General features: G+C 39.1%; 1 protein-coding gene and 1 long non-coding RNA gene across 14 annotated transcripts in view; one reads left to right on the top strand and one right to left on the bottom strand.

The window, feature by feature from the left end:
* Positions 1-20,915, top strand: part of LOC113031815 (uncharacterized) — a 55,925-nt gene that overhangs the window by 34,692 nt on the left and 318 nt on the right. For all 6 annotated transcript variants that reach the window (XR_003273798.1, XR_003273797.1, XR_003273796.1 and 3 more), the window contains one exon: positions 20,239-20,448. This is a non-coding gene — a long non-coding RNA (uncharacterized LOC113031815). The remainder of the gene's footprint in view (positions 1-20,238; positions 20,449-20,915) is intronic.
* Positions 2,157-20,915, bottom strand: part of thsd7ab (thrombospondin, type I, domain containing 7Ab) — a 209,664-nt gene continuing 190,905 nt past the window's right edge. For 4 of the 8 annotated variants that reach the window (XM_026184246.1, XM_026184249.1, XM_026184248.1 and 1 more), the window contains 5 exons: positions 17,518-17,616; positions 15,775-15,857; positions 12,819-13,032; positions 9,511-9,598; positions 9,038-9,318 (listed from right to left, as the gene is read on the bottom strand). In XM_026184246.1, the coding sequence (XP_026040031.1) occupies positions 9,174-9,318; positions 9,511-9,598; positions 12,819-13,032; positions 15,775-15,857; positions 17,518-17,616 (629 nt within the window). In that variant the 3' untranslated portion in view covers positions 9,038-9,173. Of the gene's footprint in view, positions 4,686-9,037; positions 9,319-9,510; positions 9,599-12,818; positions 13,033-15,774; positions 15,858-17,517; positions 17,617-20,915 lie in introns of those variants that run through there. The other 4 variants (XM_026184247.1, XM_026184253.1, XM_026184250.1 and 1 more) reach the window with 2 other exon arrangements.

The following is a 20,915-nucleotide window of genomic DNA, read 5'->3' as shown; positions in this document are numbered from 1 at the left end:
CACCTGAAAACTTACTGTAAGAGCACACAGAGCTATATTTGAATTTACATGATGGCCAAGCTGTCTGTATTGTGTCAAAGAGGTATCAGCTGAAGTTTGAGGCTTGGCTGTACTTTTGAGTAATACCACGTTTGACCTCAAGATGGTGCAGTGAGTCAGAGACTAAAGCATAACTAGTCAGGGTAGCTCCCAGTCTGAGACATACACTGCATTAGCTCAACATTTGTACAGAATTCCCGTCACTATTATACCTAGAAGATGATCAGAAACTGGTAAGTTAAAAATAAAATGAGCAAATACACATCGAAATACTAGAATAGTTGGAAGTAATTCGTAACTAAGTTAAATAAAGAAATAATTCAGATGTAAATAGGAGGAAAAATCTGCCATCTCGTGGTCAAAATCTTTCAGTTAATTTAGCAATTATAAAAAAACAAAATAAAAAAACAGCTGTTTCAATAATTTAAGCTACTTTTATAAAGACTGCACTTGTGGCTTGTGATGGTGTCATTTGTTGGAATTAATACGTGTAAAGAAAACAGCAAATACAGCACTGTTGTTATTCAAAACTGTTAAAATGATGGGTAACGTTTTCCTTTAATATTTTGAGCAAATGCAGGACACTCTGTATTGCACCAAAAATGTATTAATACGCAAAGAAAAGCCCAATTTACTCCCACTTGATTAATGTTTGCAATTAGCTTAACATCCAGCTGTTAAAGAGAGTTACTGAGAGTTTTACACTAACAAATCATTTATGTGTCACCTGTTATTTCAGATTTATGTCGTCACTGAGTATGAACAGGGCTCAGTCTCATCTGACTGCAGCGGAGAAACAGGAAACTTGATTTAACCCGTCTCTGCAGTTGTTGATTTGGACCAGTTTTCTGCCTGATTGCACATTTTCTCCATTTAATGCTTCGTAACTAATATAATGTAGTTTCTCAGAGAACCATGGGAAATGAAAGAGGACGGCTATTAAATTTACAAGCGTAATTTCCATAATTACTTATCTCCATGAAAACATAACACACTGAATGCACATTTTAATTTAAATAAAAGTCTTAGGAACAAAGTAATAGATTTGAAATTGTAAAACTCTTTATTTACTTTTTTTATTTCTGGGTTCTGACAGACCTAAGCTTGTGTTTGAGAAATTTCTGTAAGTGTTCATGCTGCAGAAAAACACTGTAATTTAGAAAGTGTGCACTTCTATCAAAAAAAATGCTCAGTTTAATATTAATCTTGTCAGAATCCAAAAATTACAAACTAATTAGACTGACTGCTAAGAATTTAACTAAAACGCACAAACATATTTTGTTTCTTGTTCAAGCCTCAGTTTCGTCCTTTTTTTCTACAGTTTTTACAGTCTGAACACAATGCACTATATACCATTGTTATTATCTATCTATTATCTTGGTTTACTCAAGCATCACTTTTGATCATGAAATTGTCAAGAAAAACAGTAAAATGTAGCTATTTGTCAAATAATACAAAATACTTATTGCTTTTAATGGACACAATCCCAGTGAGCTAGTTATGTGTAGTTCGGCCGCTCTGCATATACACAACTATTTGTTATATAAGATCTGATGGAGTACAGAGAGTCATACCTCCTCTAAGTGTATTGTAATCCGACTGTCAAAAACAGATTACTGAGTGTTTTAATGTCTTGAGAGGGTAAAATATTTACCTACTTTATGTGCCCCCGTTTCCTTTCAGCTCAGTGTAAAGGTCTGTTGTGGTCTCTCTGCTCTCCTCTGTTCTCTGTTTTGTTACATTTATGTTCCTGCAACCTACATTCTAGCCACCAGGGGGCGGAATAAAGACATTGGTCCTATAGGAAAATGGCTCAGACCCCAGTTAACAATTCCCTGATGGGTTTATTGTCTCAGTCACTCATTTGAGGTCATGTTCAATAAAACCACAGGTAATCTAAAAGGTCAATGTAGTTGCCATGAAGTCTCTGCCATGAAGGTTTGTGAAGTCCCTGGATAAGATTTATACGGGCGTCATGTTTTGGTCAGTATGACTACAGATATCTGTGTTTAAGGCCCTAATGCGTAGGCTTCACCTTCCAGACTCTGAAACATCCAGGGACTGTAGGGAAATTAGCCTGTATGGCTAAATCTGACACATGAATTTAAGAAGTTTTGTTAATTAATATGCATTATCCCTCTTAAATAAGTATAAACATAAACATACATTCATCTTTTACGCACACAAAGAGGAGCAGAGGAAAGGGGATAGGGTGAGATGACCCACTGTGGTGAGCCCTAACACAGCGACAGAGATCAAATCTGAGTGTTTTCCTATAGATTTCTATTGGACCTGAAGGCATTTTGCAAAACGGGTATTGCCCCCCAGTGGCCATTAAAAAGAATGCTGGTTTGAGGTACTTGTGGAGTTTTCAGATCTAGAAGCTATGCCCGACTGAAACTAGAGTCTATAACAGCTGTTGAAACCAGTGAGTAAGTTTAAGGTGGCTACATCCATCTCTTTTGTACAGTTTATGCACTGAAGTGTGTTATTGCCATTAGAGTGCTAGCAAACAGGGGATGGCTATGATGATGGCTCTCTAATACAAAATCCAGCCTCCAACTCCTTTAACGCCAGTTTTAAGTATTTTTATTTGAAGGTTTTCTTCCTTAATGAACATATAAAGAAAGTAATAAAAAAAAGACTCCATAACTTTTCTCTTTGTGTGTTTACAACCGTGTCCGCATTTATTTTTAGTATTTCTTCCCATACATATAAACAACCTGTACAAAATGGCCGACTCTTCATCTTTTTCCGCTTCTTTTTGCTTTCCTTTTTTGTTTGTCACAACATACAACTTGCATCATGGTAACAACAATCAGCAATATCATACACCCACTTTGTAATATTCAAACTAAACGTTTTCTGTGCAATACAAAATAAATGTACACATACTTTGATGTTTTTTTCTCCAAAAAATAAAAAAATTGCTGTTATTTACAAATCCAACAAAAAGAAGTAAACATTCTCCACACCAGTTTTGCTTTTACGTTGAACTCAGAAGCGTGTTCTCTTATTATTAACATATTGTATACTTGTTTGTACAGATTGTTTTCTTTTTAATATTTCATCTTCGTTTCGTGTGACTGAAAACAATAGAGCACCTAAAATACTTACTACATGAAAAAGTTTAAAAACTGGTTCGATCCATCTACCTAACCTCGAAAGAAAATTTCGTTGTTTTTTTTTTGTCTTGTCTAAACATACTGTAGTGTCGACGTTTGCCCCATTCAAGTATTAAACTGTATTAGAGGACTGTTAGTATTCAGTTATCGTCAGTAAGGCAGAAACGACATTTGCATGACATGAATGATTAAAATTTTGCAGTGTCCATTTTTTTATTACTTACTGCAAAATTTGAGTGTTTGCACATGATCTGTTGTATGTAAAGAGTTAAAAAAAAGTATTTAAAAAAGAACTTGTAAAGCAGGCGATCAGTTAATACCTGCTGATATCGTAGTTGCATCTGGGCAGAAATAAAGTGATGACACCAGACGAAATCTACAAACCACAAAAGCGACTTTACTACAACCAAAAAGTCCGATGTTTGTGAGAAATAAAATCTATACATATATTTACTTGAGATTCACACCTGTTTTATCGAACGTGACACGTCTAAACGTCCCTTCCTGTCGCTGTTGCTTCCCTTGTAATGTTCTCGTGTTGACTGAAGCTGTTCCTCTGCTTTATGTTTTTGTTTTTTTGTCTGTGGAAGAGGCAGTGTTTTATGGCAATAGAAAGTAGAAGTCACATGTGCATATCATGCTGCACTAATATAGTGCAATGTAGTGCCTGAAACAAAGCAAGGGTGGAGGCAAGCAGGCAGGCAGGCAGTAGTTTCCATGAACAACTGATTGCAGGCTACTCCTCCATCAGCATCATACAGATCGGTTTATCCCACAAACACAGGCCTGTGTGCCTCTGAATCAAGCCGAAAAAAAAAGAGAGGGAGAAGTAATGCCTCCCTTTTGTTCAAGACCGTAAAAGAGATTTGAGTCAAAACCCAGTTGAGGATTGAGAAAAAGGAATCCAAACCTTTTTATGGAGATTTTCCTCTCCCTCCTCCTCTTCCCTGCGGTGACTTTTGGCAACGTGCGAAGCGTCAGAGCATCCTAAGCCCCCAGCTACTCAGCATTTTTAGGGACAAGCAGAAAAAGCGCGGGGGAAGAGCTGGAGCCTGCGCTACCATGTTCAAAGACAGCAGGAGGGCTGGTTCTGTCTTCTGCGCCCAGCATTTCCAGTGTCTCAAACAAGTCTTTCAATATAGAAATACTGGTGTGTAGGGGGCAAAAAAAAAAGGCATTTCCTTGAACACGCTGGAGGTCATAAAAGCTCTGCAAAAAGAAAATAGTCGAGAAAACAAAAGAGGAGTGAATGAAGCTCTACTTGAAATGGTTAAACCCCACCAGTGTCTCTGCTAAGAGGATTTCCCGTCATTTCTGCGCTCCGTGACGTGTCCATTCACGCTGCAAACATCCATGTCGCTCACTGTAATGGCGTGATGAAGTGGGTCTCTGTGACAGGTGAAGTGCTGGGTGAAGCAGCTCGTGGAGGACTACATGTCCGTGTCCCCGTCGTAGGCGAGAGTCAGAGGTTTTAGTCGGTTATTCTGCTGTCTCTGTCTCTGAGGTCTCTTTGGCTTTTTGCTGTATGGAAAGATGAAAACGGGGTCAGAGTGGCACTTGAAAGATTCTCCAAACACAACTCTGCTTTCACTCTAATCATGAAGTGTTTGGGTAAATGCGATGGCAGTTATGAGACACACAATGCAGGTGAGGCGATGTCACAAACAGGGGAGGGAAAGTGTTTTGAAAAATGCAAAGATGTCCATATGAATTGTGTTTTGCTTCCTAATTTTGATTTGTAGTTTCAGGGTTTTTTTTGATAATCTAAAAAATACCTGTTCCCAGTTTTAAGCTGATAGTGAACCTTCTCAAGTATCTCTAGTCCACAAATAAATTATCAATACTTAATGTAACGATAGCCTTGATCTCTTTTGTTCTGAATCCCATGAAAATGACAAAACCAACGAGACTTCCTAAAAACCATTAAATTATTATTTAAGTCTTAATAAAAACATTAGCAATTGTTCAAAAGTAGTTCTTCACTTCTGTTTTTGACCTTAAAAAAGGATGCAGATATTACATCACATCATAAACTGTGTGTGTGCTTTTTTTTTTTTTTTTTTTTTTTTAGACAATCATGGTGACATCTGGCATAAGTAATGACAAAAGTTCTGCAACACAATCAATAAAGAAAAAAAGACCCATACCTGATTAAATGTGGCTAATTTACCCATATAGACAATTTCCTTGGGAACGGCCATGCCTTGTTTTGATGACTCCCTGGATGTCCCACTCTGACCATTAAACTGGGCACTCAAATCACATTTTACTACAAGCCTCATTCACCCAATGGAGTAGCCTGATCTTTTTGGTAGAACAGCTCATCTGGCAGATGAGCCGTTCAACCTGCTGAGCTACCTCTGCTAGTGTTGTGATTTCCTTAATTTTTGGAGAAAGAGCACTGAGTGGCCGGGAGCCAAATCATAAGATTAAAGCAGTTGGTGAATGTTTGTGGCTAAAATACTCAGTATGCTGGCCCAGGATAGCATGTATCACGGCTCAGGTGGTTTGCTTGAATGCTTTCATGCTTTTTTTTTGGGGGGGGGTAATAATGTGACACTCTGGGTCATGTCTGGATACCAGGATCAGATTACTACTGATGATCCTTGAAATGAAATTTAGGTCAGTTTGAAAAAAGCTAGTGAGAAATCGCAGAAGAGCAATTTAAGTTGTCAAAACAGGACTGGCCGATGATGATTTAAAAATGGTCCAGAGTTTAAATCAGGTATGGTTTTATTTATATAATATGGTTCTACTCACTCAGTATTTGATTGCACCTTATTTTAGGCTTCTGTATTTCAACCATGTCATCATTGGTTCTGAAATTTCATGGGATTCAAAATCTGACAGCTACAAAAAACCTCCTAACAAAATAAAAAAACTACAAATCAGGTTACCTTAAAAACTAAAAAGCTGTAGAGCCCAGACTACAGTCACTGTACTGGTTAACAGGTTTTAAACAAACAGTTTTTTTTTTGTTTGTTTGTTTTTGTGAGAAATGAGACTCATACATCTCAGTTTAAAAGGATGAAGAGCTATTAGTGAGTTAATATGCAGAGAGACGATCACATGCCCGACCTCTTCTACCAGAGAGGAAAAAATCTTCTAGATGAAGCAAAGACACAAAGCTTTTCTCTGAGCTCTCAGTGCTGCTTAAACATCAGGGTGTGTCAAAGTAATGAGGTGTGTAATATTAGACATTTTCAGAAGCATCTGATATCCCATAGAGAACGGCTTTTGAAATCATTAAAGCCAATATTTAGTTCTGCTGTGTATTCTATCATTTAACTTCTATTGTTAAGATTTTTTTTTTTTATCTAGTTTTAACTAGAAAAAAAAAGTCTAATTAATATTTCCTCCCACAGCCAGAGTACGAGAAATGTACCGAAATGCTTTTTGAAGCACTGGATTTGGTGAGCACAATCAGAGGAACACTCTAGGGAATTTCCTGTGAATAGTTTTTCTGATGAAGAGCTGATAAAATCGCTGCAGAGTAAACGACAGCAAACGTTCAAGCAAGCAGCAAAAACGTGTTCATCAAACACCTCATCTGTAGTGATGCGTGATCACACTACAGCTGTAGCTGTGTTTGTTCTTAATAACAAAGAATCTTTTTCAGTTAAACGATTATTTAAAATAAAAGAAGAAATTAAATAAGGTTAAAAAAATGGTCATTAAAATTTCCTGATGTTAAAAGTGACACAGAGCGTGTTTTAGGCCAAATCGAAGCAGAGTATATAAGCCAAAGAAAAGCACCAAAGGTTGATATTAAATTTATTTAACAAAATACTGATTGCTATTTGAACTTCTTATCTTCTTATCCTACTTTATAGATTATGGTCTTTTAAAGTAAAGGAACACAGAGGAACAAAGAGTGTTTATCTTGTAACAATATTGATTGGGAAGGAAATAAAGGGCATGTGTTGCTATGGTTCCATCTTTGTCCACAAGAGGGCAGCGTGACATCGTTTTATTAAAGCACTTCATCCTCGTGGAGATCTAAACCTGATTTAAACCTTGCCTGGAGTTAATACTTAAATGTCTCTTTAATGTCATCTCAGTCTGCTCATATTCTGCTTGGAGTTTAAACAAGACGATTATTCCCACACATTAGTATTAACCCTCGTTTAAAAAAAATTAAATGAGAGAAAAATAATTTTACACGAGCTCTGAGAAGTATGATGAAAGTATATGATGGTGAAGAACATGTCCACTGTAGCAATGTTATTTTTAATGTCATTTTTTAAACATTTGAAGTGTAACTTTTTTCTTTTTACCTTTTTTCCGCTCTGCTAACAAGTATTCACACATAAAAAGGTTTTTTTTTTTTAATACATCACAGTTTTGTGATTAACACAATCTCTCTAAGTTGAGTTTATGATATTCATGGATAACTTTGTTTGATAACCTAAAACAAATAAGCTGTAAAATAACTGCATTTATTCAGCAGTGCAGAGACTCTAGCATTTCTAATTTCCTGTATTTCTGTGAGGAATCAAATATTTTTACTAGTTGAACTGTTCAGTTTTTCATACAAACATGTAACAAGCTTATGAAACAGTTATTGATTTAAACCTAACTGTGTATTAAGAAAATTATCATTATTTTTGTCCATGTCTTTATTTGAAGTTGGGTTTTGTTTTTTTTTTTACTTTTTGAGCCCTTATTTTGGTTTTTTAAAATATGAGCTATAATGCATGGGTATATAATGTAACTTTATTGTCTGGGTCAGATTTAAAAGGAGTTCAGAAAAGCACAATACAGCCATATGGACATCCCAGTCTCATAAAAATAGCATTAATGCAGATGTTATTATTTATTTAAGCTGAGTAAAATGTTTTTCATGACTACTTTCAGTTTAGTTTTGTAACAATGGTGATTGTAACAATCGTGGCTTACGTTGTGTGAATGTAGCCGCTGTACCTTTCTTCTTTATTGAAATCCTGATGGGAACAGTTGAGCTGAGTGTTTTTAATGTTTTAAAACTTTATTTTTGACTTTCCAAAATAAGCATCGTATTGTATTCACTAAGACTTGAATCTGGAGCCTTAGAACAAAAAACGAGTGTTTTCCAAGGTCATATAAGAACAGAGCGAAAGGTTTTTCTCCCAGAAAGTTTCAGTTTGTCTCTTTGTACAATCAGAGGAGTCGCCTCCTGCTAGCTGTTAAAAAAGAACGCAGGCTTAAGGCACTTACACCATCACTTCACTCTTTTGACCTACAAGCTACGTCCGTCTACACCAAGTCTGTGGGTGGTAGCTGTACTTTTGAACTTTGGCCAGAGCTGACCTTTTCTCTGCAGTTTTTCAGTGTAAGCTGACCGCCTCCTGGCTCTTACTTTTTGTTGAGTGTACAGACACAGAAGTGGTTTCAAGTTCTTATTCAACCTCTTTACTCTCGAGCTGTCTTCTGGGATTCATGTTTAATATCTCCTCGCTATTTGTGATTAGCTGGACCTGATAAGTATAAACGTCATCATTTAACAGGAAGTCATCATGTTGTTACAGATGTTACATTCTTTCTTACTAAAAAAGTGATGTCATATAGCGATAGTAAGCTTACTTTACAGCATACAACAGGGTAACCTGTCTTTAAACACCAATGTTTCGTGGACTCTTTCTTGTCCTAAACAAATGGTTGACATCACGGGGGCTCTGTCATATATCTTTTAGAGAAACACTATGGTTTGCAATCAGCTGTAATTATAAATTGGCTTTGTGATGTGTGTAGATTTACTTGGAGTGCGTGATTATAATTAAAATAAGGCAGTGGGTAGAGAAAAGGTCAGGGTGACTTAACATCAGTGTGTCTAAGAGCGCTAAAAGATCTCTACGAGAACTGAGAGAAACATATTCTGGGTGGTTTGCCCTCACCTGGACCAGCACCTTCACTGAGCCAGTCAGGCAGGACATGTGACAACTTGACAAAGGTCACAGGGAAAGCTCAGGGACTTGCAGGTACTTATACTGAAGGGTGTGTCGGGGTGGGGGTGAACCCTCCACATCCTCTTTAGCTGCTGCTGCTTTGAGCTAGGTCTTGGCAATCAGGGCAGGTGTAAGTCATCTCGTGTGCATTTTGGCCCATCCACACTGCCGTCCCATTGGCATCAGACTCTTGGGCCTTAAGTGAGCGATGCACCTTAGCACAGTAGCTGCTGCTCTCACATGGGAAGGGCATGAAGCAAGCAAAATAAGTAAAGACAAAAAAAAATCCAAAACCAAAAACAGGAATGATGTGAGGGAGGGGACGCTTGAACTCAGAGTGGGTGGGGGGTAAAAAATGTTAATAGTTTCATGAATGAGGATGAGGAGGATGATTATAGGGGAGATTAAACTCATCAACTCACCAAGCTAGGTATATCATAGACACTATGAATATGAGGAGCACAAAGGCTCCAGCTGCTACACCATACACCCACATCTTCAGCTTCCCATCTGTGGAGGAGGAAGCTCGTCAGTTTGTCTGTTTACACTTTGACATGGAACCAGAAGCCATTAAAAGGACTCTGTGAAGATTTCTGCAGTACTTTATAACAGTTAGGGACACACTGATCCAACTTTTTCCAGTTCCAATATGATAGAGAGACACTGGCTCAGAGTATCTGCCAAAACTGTATTGATCCTGTGACAAATTAATAAGCTATATTCCTCACTCTAAGGAAGAGACTTGGACTCATTCTTTTATGCGTAAGGAAATTTAATTACATTTAATAGCCTAAATAAAATAATAATATATTTTTATTCATCATGCACTAGTCTCCCTTCAGCTCACTGTGAGAGTCATTACTGTATATTGCTGTGATTTACAGCTGCACCAGCTTCTGCTTTCCAGCTCTGATGTGAGTGCATCACCTCTCATACAAACATGAGCATCCTGAGTGGAGTAAAGCTGACAACTACTACTTCTTTTTGCTGTTTCCTTTAGAGGTCTCCACAGCGGATCATCTGTCTCCATCTCACCCTCTCCTTCGCATCCTTTTCTGTCACAGCAGCCCTGCGTCTCCTCTCACACTACATCCATGAATCTTCTCTATGTTCTTCCTTTTCTCCTCCTGCCTGGCAGCTCTATCTTCAAAATCTTTTGTCCAGTATATCAACTATCCCTCCTCTGCACATGTCCAAACCTTCTCAGCCTTTCCTCCTTAACAAGTGAAATAATAATAATCTGCTTTACCACACTGTGTTAGATTATTTTATTAATAATAAAAGGCTGCCAATGAGAAGGTAATACAGAAAGCACTGTCGATGTTGGAGCTTTTCAGTCGTGTCAAATCACTCAACCACAGTTTGAGGTGAAATATGTCTAAACTGGTGATGCTTTGCTGTTACTGTTGTAGCTCTCCTGTTAACAGCTGCTGATGTGTGGTGTAGTAATCGCAGACAAACATAGAATTATTGAACAGACTGACCCACTGTCAACAATACCTGATCCTGCTTTGTGAATTAGGATTGGACTGATATAACATCCGATTCAAGTATTGGATCAGTGCATCCCTCTAATATCAATAAATAAATAAATCACATAGCTTGTGGTTTACAGTGTAATATCCTGAGAGTCAGGTACTTATCTGGGGGCATAGTGGAAGAAAACAAGGCAAAAAATACCGGGAATGAGAAACCAGCGGAGCATGTTGTTATCCATAAATGGTGCTCTGTGTATTTTCTCAGGGTGCAGCAGCTTTTGTCAGATGGGCAGCGAGGAGCCAGAGCCTGACGGTTAAATGGGCCAGGGGCTGACTTCACACAAGTGATCTGTGATCATTGCTTACAGACTGCAAAGTGTACTAGTGTCCATTTCCCAAACTACTGTCACTCGCAGTCATGTAAACATGTTGTCTCTTATTTTTTTTATAATTAGTAGAATGTGTCAGAAATAATGGAGTGATAATTTATTAACTCTGCAGGGGGTAGAAATAGACTCAAATAGACTGAAATATTAAATGAAATCTGAATTTTTCCTTTATAGAGACCATGTCTCAAACAGAGCTGGAGCCAAAATAAATCTCAGCACTGTAAGAAAATATTTTTAGCCAATTTAGTCATTTAATTTAGAATAATAGATATTTTGTCAGATTACGTTTTGTTAAAACTTAAAGAACCCCAGTCGTTTTCTTTCCAAGCTCCTTAGACGAGCACAACTCTGACGTCAGACCAGAAAACCGAAGCTGGCACATACAGGACAAATCAGTGACGCAGTGGGGCATTATAACTGTCAAACACGCACCCATCATCTTTTTTTCTTTTTCCAGCTTACAGTCGTGTTTATGCAATGTTTATGCAATTAGTACCCTGTAAGTACTCTGTGTGTACTCAGTAAGTATGCGGCACTTGCAAAAAAATATTGAAGTGTCGATTTCTTAAACATGCCCAATTGCTTTTCTCTTGTTCCCAAAGTTGACCTGATCACAGTGCAAATCACAAGCTATATAATCTAGTTGCATCTTTATTTATATCTTACTGTAGTGAAGTATAACAGCAAGCATTGTATTGCAAAACAAGCAAGCATATGGAAGATAAACAATGCAAAGGTTACTGTAAGTGATGGTTTGTGGATGTGGAAGTGTTTGCTCCTGAGACACTTTAACTCAATCTGTTCTGTGCTCTCGCATTCTAAATGGTTCTCGCATGCATCATCAGTCACAACGCTCCGTGCAGACGCCGCTCTCAAACGTTAATGTAGCGGAAGTCAAGAGCAGGTAGGAAAGCTTCATCAGTGCATCCAAAAGGACTCGTGTGATATTACATGTTGGTTTTATTTCATACAGAGCTGCAAGTACAAGCTAACATTAATTCAGCACTGTCAACACTAAATCCGCCCAAACACACTGAAAGTAAAGCACGTCCTGCTGTTGTCATGTGAAAACCTCTCAGCTTTATGTCTTAACTTCACTTCAAGGATTATGTGGAGCTCTGTAGGTTGGAAAAAGTCAGACGCTGGACTCGGAAATCTTTTCCCTTCAGCCACACTAACAGAAACTTGAAATGGAGGAGTTTTTATTATTCTCTGCACATTCTTTACTTTACAGATACATGTTTACCATCACTGTAAGCAAAGGCTTGCTTTGGAAAGGATGCAATAGTTGTGCCTACATTCATTTTTCTATAGAAAGAAAAGCTTGTAAAGCAGCACTTTAAGTAGTTCCCCAACGCATGGCATTTTAAAGATTAAATGGGGGTGCTGTTATGGTTTTTCTTATTTTCTGTCATATCACTGCATGTCAAAGATGGGGGGAGTTTTTATTTTTAAAACCAGCTCTGGCTGTTAGCACAGCAGCCTCATACATCTGCTGTTTGTGAGAAGCCGTCAAATCAGAGGAAAACTGGCTGAAAGTGCAGGTGGCCTAAAAACAGGAACCAAAAAGGTTGTTTTAAGATGGCGGATGAACTGAGGGGCTAGACAGAGGCCATGTATAAGATAAATACGGATCATTTTGACCTGTGAAACATACAAAATTACTCTAGTAGAGTCCAAGAAATACAGTATAGAGGTGCAAATGAGCATTGGAGAGGTCTTTTAAAGGTTTTCACTTGACAGCAGCAAAACAATTGTATTCTCCTTGCATTTGTGATGTTTGTTAACACTGACGATAACCTGTAGTTTGGTAAACAGTGCTATGAATCTGCATAAGGTGTGATGAGTGTGTGATGGTCTGACCTGGTCCATAGGGCTGCAGGTACCAAGTTCGCCCGTTGCGTCCGGGCTGGATGGTGGTGGGCAGTGTGGGGTTAATGGCACGACTGGTCTTCACATCCCCTTTCTTGTCCCCTGCTGTGGGGATCTCCAGGATGGGGATGGGGGCACACTGGTCCAGCTGCCCAGTGGATGACAGCACTTCTGTGAAGCCTTCCTCGCACATGCAAATACCAGCCTGCAGGGGGCAGCGCAGATTCATATATGATTTAAGCTGGAGCGACAGTACAGTGCTTGGAGGGATGTTAAACAAGCTAATCTCAAAGTGAATTAATTCATGAGGAGTGTTCAGAAGAGTCCTGGCTGGTATGGCAGCATGGCCGACCTGTTACTGTTCGAAGACAGGTTTAACTGCTGCACTGAGGCCACCACGTGTTGACATTTCTCATTCATTTACAGTCAATCAAGATAAAAGCACAAGCTTCCAGACAAATCGAACCATTTCAGAGCTGTTTGTGACCTGCTGTAGCCTCATTCCCATATACCGTATTTTCTGCTAATGCCTGTTTCCAGTTCAGCAGGAACAATAATAGTCTGTGCTGCAGATGGAGGGCCATTTAAGCATTGCTTTGCACCCAGAGTCACCTGCTGTATGTTCACCGAAACAGTTACAGTCACAAGTATGACCCCAGGTTGGGCATTAACCCCTTAAATCAAAGTGTGTCATATTTGATGCATTACTTTTTGAGAACTTCTACATCATCAGTGCTAATCCCCCTCCCCTGAAAAACCTCAATAAATTGCACAATTCATTTTTAAGCAATAATTTATAAAAAGCCAGATGTAGCAAATATGACAACAATTAAGAATCTCATATGCAAATTAATATTTAATTCAAAATGTCAGAAGGTTCAATAAAACCTATTTTAATGCCTTGCTCAAAGGTATTTTAAATGTGGTAAATAGCGAGGGCTCCTAACTGATTTCTCCAGCTGTCACCAACTTATTAACAAGATTTAAACTTGTACTGTGGATGTGGATGATTCGCCAACTAGACAATTAAATGTTGCTGCCCTCACTTGTCAGCAACAGAAATACTACTCTGTTAATCTACTGTAATTATTCGTGTTTTTTATTAATGCACACAAAGTAGAGAAAGAGAATACCTGCAGAGCTTTATGGTATTATAATGTCAAAAATGAGCATTTGTATATGAGCTGTGCTGACTAAACTGGCAATGCATAGATGCATTGTGCATAGATGTGCGGAAGGAAAGAAGGCTGCTGTCGTCACTGCTAATGTTAGGTTACGTTGCCAGGAGTAGCTAACGTCATGCATGTGCAGTGTTATGCACAGTGGCATTTGAAATAAGCTGTGATTAATTCTTCTTAAATATACATGTGATTTGTGTACAGACAAAGTTTAACTGCCATTAGATTTTGCTTAAACTGGACTGTTTTCTGATATTTATGGTGCCAAACTGGGTAACGCTTGACTATGTTTGACCCTCAAAGTCCAGTTTATTTGACTGGTGTAACTAATAATGGATTGCATTTATATAGCGCTTTTCTAGGCACCCAAAGCACTTTACAATTCCGTTATTCATTCACTCTCGCATTCACACACTGGTGGAGGGAAGCTACAGTTGTAGCCACAGCTGCCCTGGTGCAGACTGATAGAAGCGAGGCTGCCATGTCGTGCCATCGGCCCCTCTGGCCAACAGGCGGTAGGGTAAAGTGTCTTGCCCAAGGACACAACGACCAGGACAGAGAGAGCTGGGGATCGAACCGGCAACCTGTAACCGAGCTTCAACCCCCTGGACCACGGTCGCCCCCGTAACTGGTGCGTACGGTACTTTAGCCTAGCCGATTTGAAGAGGTGGGCCAGGTCACAGTGAGGTCAGACACTTGCACACCTAGTGCGGTCAGCCAAGTGTGGAAGTCCGATGATTTCTCAACAACTGCTGGCTCTGTGAAATTCGCCTTAAGTAATAATGTATGTGAGAGGACAGTTTCTCACCAATTCCAGAGCAGCTCCAGTGTGGCCACATAAAAATCAAAGTTTGAGATGCTTAGACAGACTGAAGTGTACTCAGGACTCGGATCGTTAAGCACAGTGTGAGCGCAGGCCAGCAGGAAAGTGGGGACGGGGTGCAATGCAACCAAGCCTAGTGTGAACACAGTCTTTCACTTGGCTAGTCAGATATTTTGTCGAGGTGTAATTTCATCGTCGTCTTGGACGCTGCAGTTTGTGACACCACTGAACTGCCTTCTCCACACACAGAGGTGTTTTTGGTATTTAGTATGCCCTCACTCATATTAACAGGGTTACAAAAATATATGAAACACCCATCAGTGTTATGTAATCCAATCCCACAGCACAACAAACCTTCAGAGTGACCATAAACACCTGTCTGCAAAACTGAACATTACTACCACGATGAAGAGAGGATTTACTGTACGACTGTTGTCTTACACTGCATTAGGTTTTAGCTGAGTGTACCTAATAAACTGTGTGAGTGCAGTTTTTTCATCCTCGTCTGGGGATTGAATGGGTGACCTCAGAAGTCCTGACCCTGCTTCTCATCCGATCGTTTTGACCCGATTATTCAGCGGTTACGTAAGGCGGCTGGCTGTACGAGCTACTACAGCTGGTAACCTGCCTTCATTGCTAGGTCAAGAGTTGTTTCTAAAAGCTATTCAAGCCTGGAAAATAGATCACTCTGTGGTTTGCCAGCTGCCGTGTCTGTGAGACAAAAACTTATTTACATGATTTTGATGAAGTGCAGTTGAATGACACTGTGGAGCAATGGGTTTTACATCTTCCTGCTGCTATCATTTTATTCCCTGCTGCATTCAAATTCAATTCAGTGTGTCAGTGTTTGCACAGACATTCATCCAGGAAAGCTGTGCTTTAGGGTTTAGGAAAATTGCTCTTTTATTTTTGAGTTTATTGTGATATGAGGACAAAATCCACTCACCTCGCTGCAGAAAGACTTTGGCATGAGGCAGGGCGGGTCACAGGAGCTGTTGTCCTCTGGAGGGTTCATTGGAGGACAACCTCCTGTGAAAGAGACAACAGCATCAGATTGAGTACATTTTAATACGATCACACGAGCACAATCGGTTCGTCTCCACGTTTAAAACGTAACACTTGGGGTTATTTCACAGCATGTACTTTCATCTGCAATAATAACTCAGTAAATCCAATGTTTCCAGGTTTATTTTAAAAACAATTTTATGTGTTGATGTGTTAAACGGAGATGAAAAGCTGTACCGGCTTGCCATCGCCCACCACCTTAGATCAATATAGAAATAAGCGCCTAGTTTTTTTTTTTTCTTCAGTTATATTTCTGACATTTTGTGTAAATTTTACCTCCTACATAAAATTGCCACCAATGGTTTAGGCTTACAGTTGAGCTTAAGAGCGGCTGCAACCTCCAGTTTCTCACTTTAAAGAAAAATTCAGCTGCTCTATTTATTATGCACACTACTGTAGGACAGTGTTTTCTGATCTCTTCTAGCTCGAGACCCCTTTAAAGACGACTAAAGCGTACTTGCAAGTCCTTGACAACAGTTTGATTTCTTAAGCTCAAACATAATGTAATTTTAATGTTTTTTTTGTTTTTTTTCATTTTATTTATAGATGTGAAGTTGAAACAATTCTAATCAGTTGTGTCATTTAATAAGAACACATCCAGGAAGTTATAATCAAAAAATGTAAATATAACAACATGGGCATTGAGAAGTTGCAGTTAGTTTTTTTTATTTTATTTTATTTTTTAGGTTTTTTGGGATAAAAAAAACACTTGATAATAAAATCATCAGAACAAATAATTATAAATGTGATCATTAGTTGCAGAGACTCCAAAAACTAAAGTCAAATGGTTAAAAAAATTGACAAAAAAAAAAAGAAGCAATTGAACCTTCAGCAACTCTGCTGCAGACCTCCAGACTCAAAGTAGAGCAATTATGCTTTCCCCCCCCCATCCATCCATATTTTTATTTTATACTAGAACATTTTTTTTTTACAAGACTGTCTGTATAATGGTCATAATAATGCTTATTTCTCCCATACTGCTTCAAAGAGCTTCAAAGCCATCTACTTGTCACTGCTACGCTGATGATACACAGATGTGCTTCTCTGTTGAGACTAACAACCTCAGCAGCCTCGTCTACCTCAGTGAACGATTTGATGCTCGTACTTAATAAAAAAATACTAATATTTACTAATGTTTCAAAATTCCTCCACCTCAGTCCTAGCATAACTGAGCTTGTTGAATGAGGTCAATCATGTGATCGGTCTGCTCATCAGAAATGTCAAATCTTCTGCTAAAACAAAACAAACCTTTGTATTATTTTGGCCATTTGAATTTTGCATTCGCTCTTTTTTTTTTCTTTGATCTTAAGCAAAAATCAAACCTTTAATGTTCTCATTTAATCCAAAGGTGAGCACACTTTTGAGGTTGCAACTCCTAAACAGTCCTCCAAAGCCCACCAGCTCAGCTAATCTGTGCGGTTTGTTATTTTCTTTTTACTTTTTAAGTTATTTCTAAAACAAGCTGTTTTCGCTCCTCTCCCTCAGTCAGCTTTCTTCTGATTGTCTGCCCTCTTTAAAAAATGGGGTTCAAACAGCGGGTGGGGGTCATTGCTGCTGTGCTCACAGACAGCAGAAGCAACTGTGTGAAACAAATGTTTGGAGCAGCTTTTTTGGAGTTCCTTACCAGTGACATTGAGTCCATCTGAGCGCTGACACCAGATCAAAGGCCGAGTGGAATTTGGGCCAATGCTGCTGAACCATTTGTACTCGAAACATTCACCTCCTGAAAGCAAAACACAAAAACAGTCAACAACTGTGAAGGCTGTACTGAGTCAGGCAGTGGTGACCATTAATCATATGAGAGACACCAGATTAATAAAGCAGCTGCTAAGTTGTGGTTGTATAATAGGCTGCTGACACATAATATGACCGTGTCGTCTCAAAAGGGTCCAGTTCAATGTTTTAATCTTCAGTAAGAGCTTTTGCTTAATGACTTTTTATCAGTGCTATTATGACTTTATCAATATCTCCATCAGTGCAGTAAATGACTGTATTTCCCTGCGGAGTCCTGTGTAACCAATCATCAGTCCAGTCAATTCAGCCAGAGTAAATGAACAATTTAACCTTGAACAAAAGACAGAGCTATTCTCCACAGACGTGGGTACAGTATCGCTGCTCCCGTCAGTGGTACGCCTCTATCTGCCGCCGTACGGGATGAATCCTCTGCGGCTGAGAGGACTTCACCTTTTATGTACTTTACTCTTCTCATTTCTCTCTTTCTTCCTTGCTCCGCTAGAGCTGAAGTCATTTTTCAAACGTGTTAAGTTATCATTGAATCACTCACTTCGGCTGGCACTTCCCACCATCTTTTATGAGCAGACTGGAGTTGTACTACCACAGAAACATTTCTCAGGAGAAGTGCAGAAGTTTTTTTTTTCTCCTTTTTTTCTGGAGGCAGAAATAATGTCAGTAGTAGTCCCAGATATGAGAATATCTGTAAGAACTGAGAAAGGCGATGGATGATTTTCAGCCATATTAACTGAAAAGAAGAGTAATTATATTCAAGCTTTTTAAACTGACTGCATTTTCAATCACTTTCATATCAAACTGTGCCAATTGCACACATTCACTCTACAGTGGCTGCTAAGCCGCTAAGCGAGGTGCTGTCTGTACCTGGCAAAATCACGGCACCATGGTCACTAATAAGAGGGGAAGTTAATGTCATTCAGGTTTGCTGGGGCGTGCTTTCGGCTGCTCCCTTAATTCCCAGCAGGTCACTAAAGCAGATAGATCCGCATATTTGATTTGGCACAGATTTACACCCTCCCACTTATTCAGGGTTGGGGACATCACTTGGAGTACCTTCTTGTGACATCCTGAAACTGGGTTTGTAGTCTCCTCCCACTCTTGAATCAGGCTCTTTGGTGTGCAGTGCAAATGTCTTAACCACAAAACCATCTTTCAAGCTTGCTGGTTGTGGGCCGTATAAAATCTAGTAACACTTTTAAACCACCATTCATTTTTAATAAATGGATTTTCGTGTTCATAAAACCTTTTTTTTTTTTTTTTACTTCTAATAATGAAATGATAGGCTCCTGCACACCTCTGCTACCCTGAATTGGACAAGCAGAACAAAAAAAAATGGATGAATATTTTACACTAATTATTGCTAATGGTAGAATTTGTTACTTTTTTTTATCTTTAGTGATATAATTATAGCTTTGCAAATAACACATTTTATAATGAGATAACATTTAGGTGTGCAGGATTAACTTTGGCACATGTGAGGATATTTGAACCCAAATGTTCCCTTAATGGACCTGAGCAGTTTTTGATGTACAAACTGAACCAATCAGCTGGTGGTGATAGAGCACTATAGCACTGAAATAAAGTCTAACGTGTCTTAAACCCATTATGTACTCTAGTTACTTACTGAGATTTTAAACTTGTCCAAAGTTAAATTTGTAATGAGGACTTTGTGGGATTTAACAAACATAAAAAATGTTTATGTTTGAATGCTTAAGCAGAAAAATGTTGCAAATATGGATGTTTCTGTAAATAAGCTGCAATGGCCACAAAATCCCTTATATATGTGTTCAATCAGGCAGCACAAAACAAATCTATATCACCACAGTGTGCACAGTGAGCACCCAACATTATTGTTGCCTATTTATCCATCCATAACCACTTATCCAGCTAGGATCACAGTGAGCCTGAGTCCATCCCTGCGACTTTGGAAGAAGGTTGCACTCTGGACAGGTCGCTGGTCCAGCGTGGATACGGATACTTTCTATCTCTGGTACACTAAGAATACCAGAGATATAAAGCCAGGCATTGGCATTGCAGCCAATTTAGAATCACCTATTAAACTAACATGCCCAAAATGAACAAACGATCTCTTTATTGCAAAATTTTACCAGCTTAATGAGATGATGAATTCTTGAGCTACAGCCAAAAGTGAATTTTGCGAGATGAGAATGACCTTTGATGAGTGATCAATAAATCTTCTGAAGAAAATCCTTCTAATAGTTTTGAACATAATGAACGTGTCGATGAGTCTCACATGTTTCTGGTTTCCTGGAGAATAAATGTAACTCCAACTCTGATTTTTACCTTGTTATAAATTCAGATTCAAGTTGCAAATTTCAAATTTAAATGCCTACAAATGGAGGGACTAGTGTTTCATTAAGGTTTTGCTTTTACGTCTCTGGAGCTGCTGAAAAGCAGTGAGCAGCTTTGTTGTTTTTGTTCTTCAAATTATTGTGATTATTGCATTGAAGTAAAAGTGCTGGCCATTCTGTCAATCTGCGTATACTGGAGACACAAAGCACAGTAAGAATCACTATACTGTAAAACAGAACGACTTTAACAGCAGAACAACAGTGTTGTTTTTGTTTTTCTCAAGCCTGGAGCCTCACATCAAACCTTCCCGTCCCTCCATCCCCAGCCTCTCTTTCTCCATCACCGCCTTCTCCTTCCCTGCCTCCACTCTCTCATCCTCCTCCGCCTCCACTAGTCTTGGCTGGGCCACTCCTCCCCCCATGCCTTGAGTGAAGCTGTGAAACCAGGTCATGCTAGCGAAGACTGCTGTGGGCTGTGTACAGTAACAAGGGAGGTAAGGGGGAATTACAGTACACTGTGTGTTGAGTTTTGTCGTAGTGATTCACAATGCTGCATCTAATGGGTGATTAATGCAGCAGAGGGAATCGCAGAGATCACTACTGTAAACGAGCATCTGGGTTTCAAACGTTTGAAAATCTGACTCGAGAAATCCCATCTGGGAGAGCACCAATTGACCCGGCATAACGGGAAAGACCAACAGTAGCAGTTAGTATCTTTTTCTTCTCGATTGTGTATCGGGCATGATAGGGAAGCAGCCCACTGGTTAGCACTGATGCCTCCCAGGGAGGAAAATCTATGCGACTCCTGTGTCAGATCTGTCTTTCCCACAATGTCAGCATGTTGTTGTTCAGTAGGTTTCTTTCCTCTGACAGTCCAAATGCAGAGAGATAGAGGCCTAAACAGCCTGCGGGTATGACTCTGAAAGTAAGTGTCTTTTTGCGTTAACCCTCTGATGCACTG

Source organism: Astatotilapia calliptera, chromosome 11 (assembly GCF_900246225.1).
Source record: "Astatotilapia calliptera chromosome 11, fAstCal1.2, whole genome shotgun sequence".
In the NCBI taxonomy this organism is placed as follows: domain Eukaryota; kingdom Metazoa; phylum Chordata; class Actinopteri; order Cichliformes; family Cichlidae; genus Astatotilapia; species Astatotilapia calliptera.
This window is presented reverse-complemented; position numbering and strand designations above follow the sequence as displayed.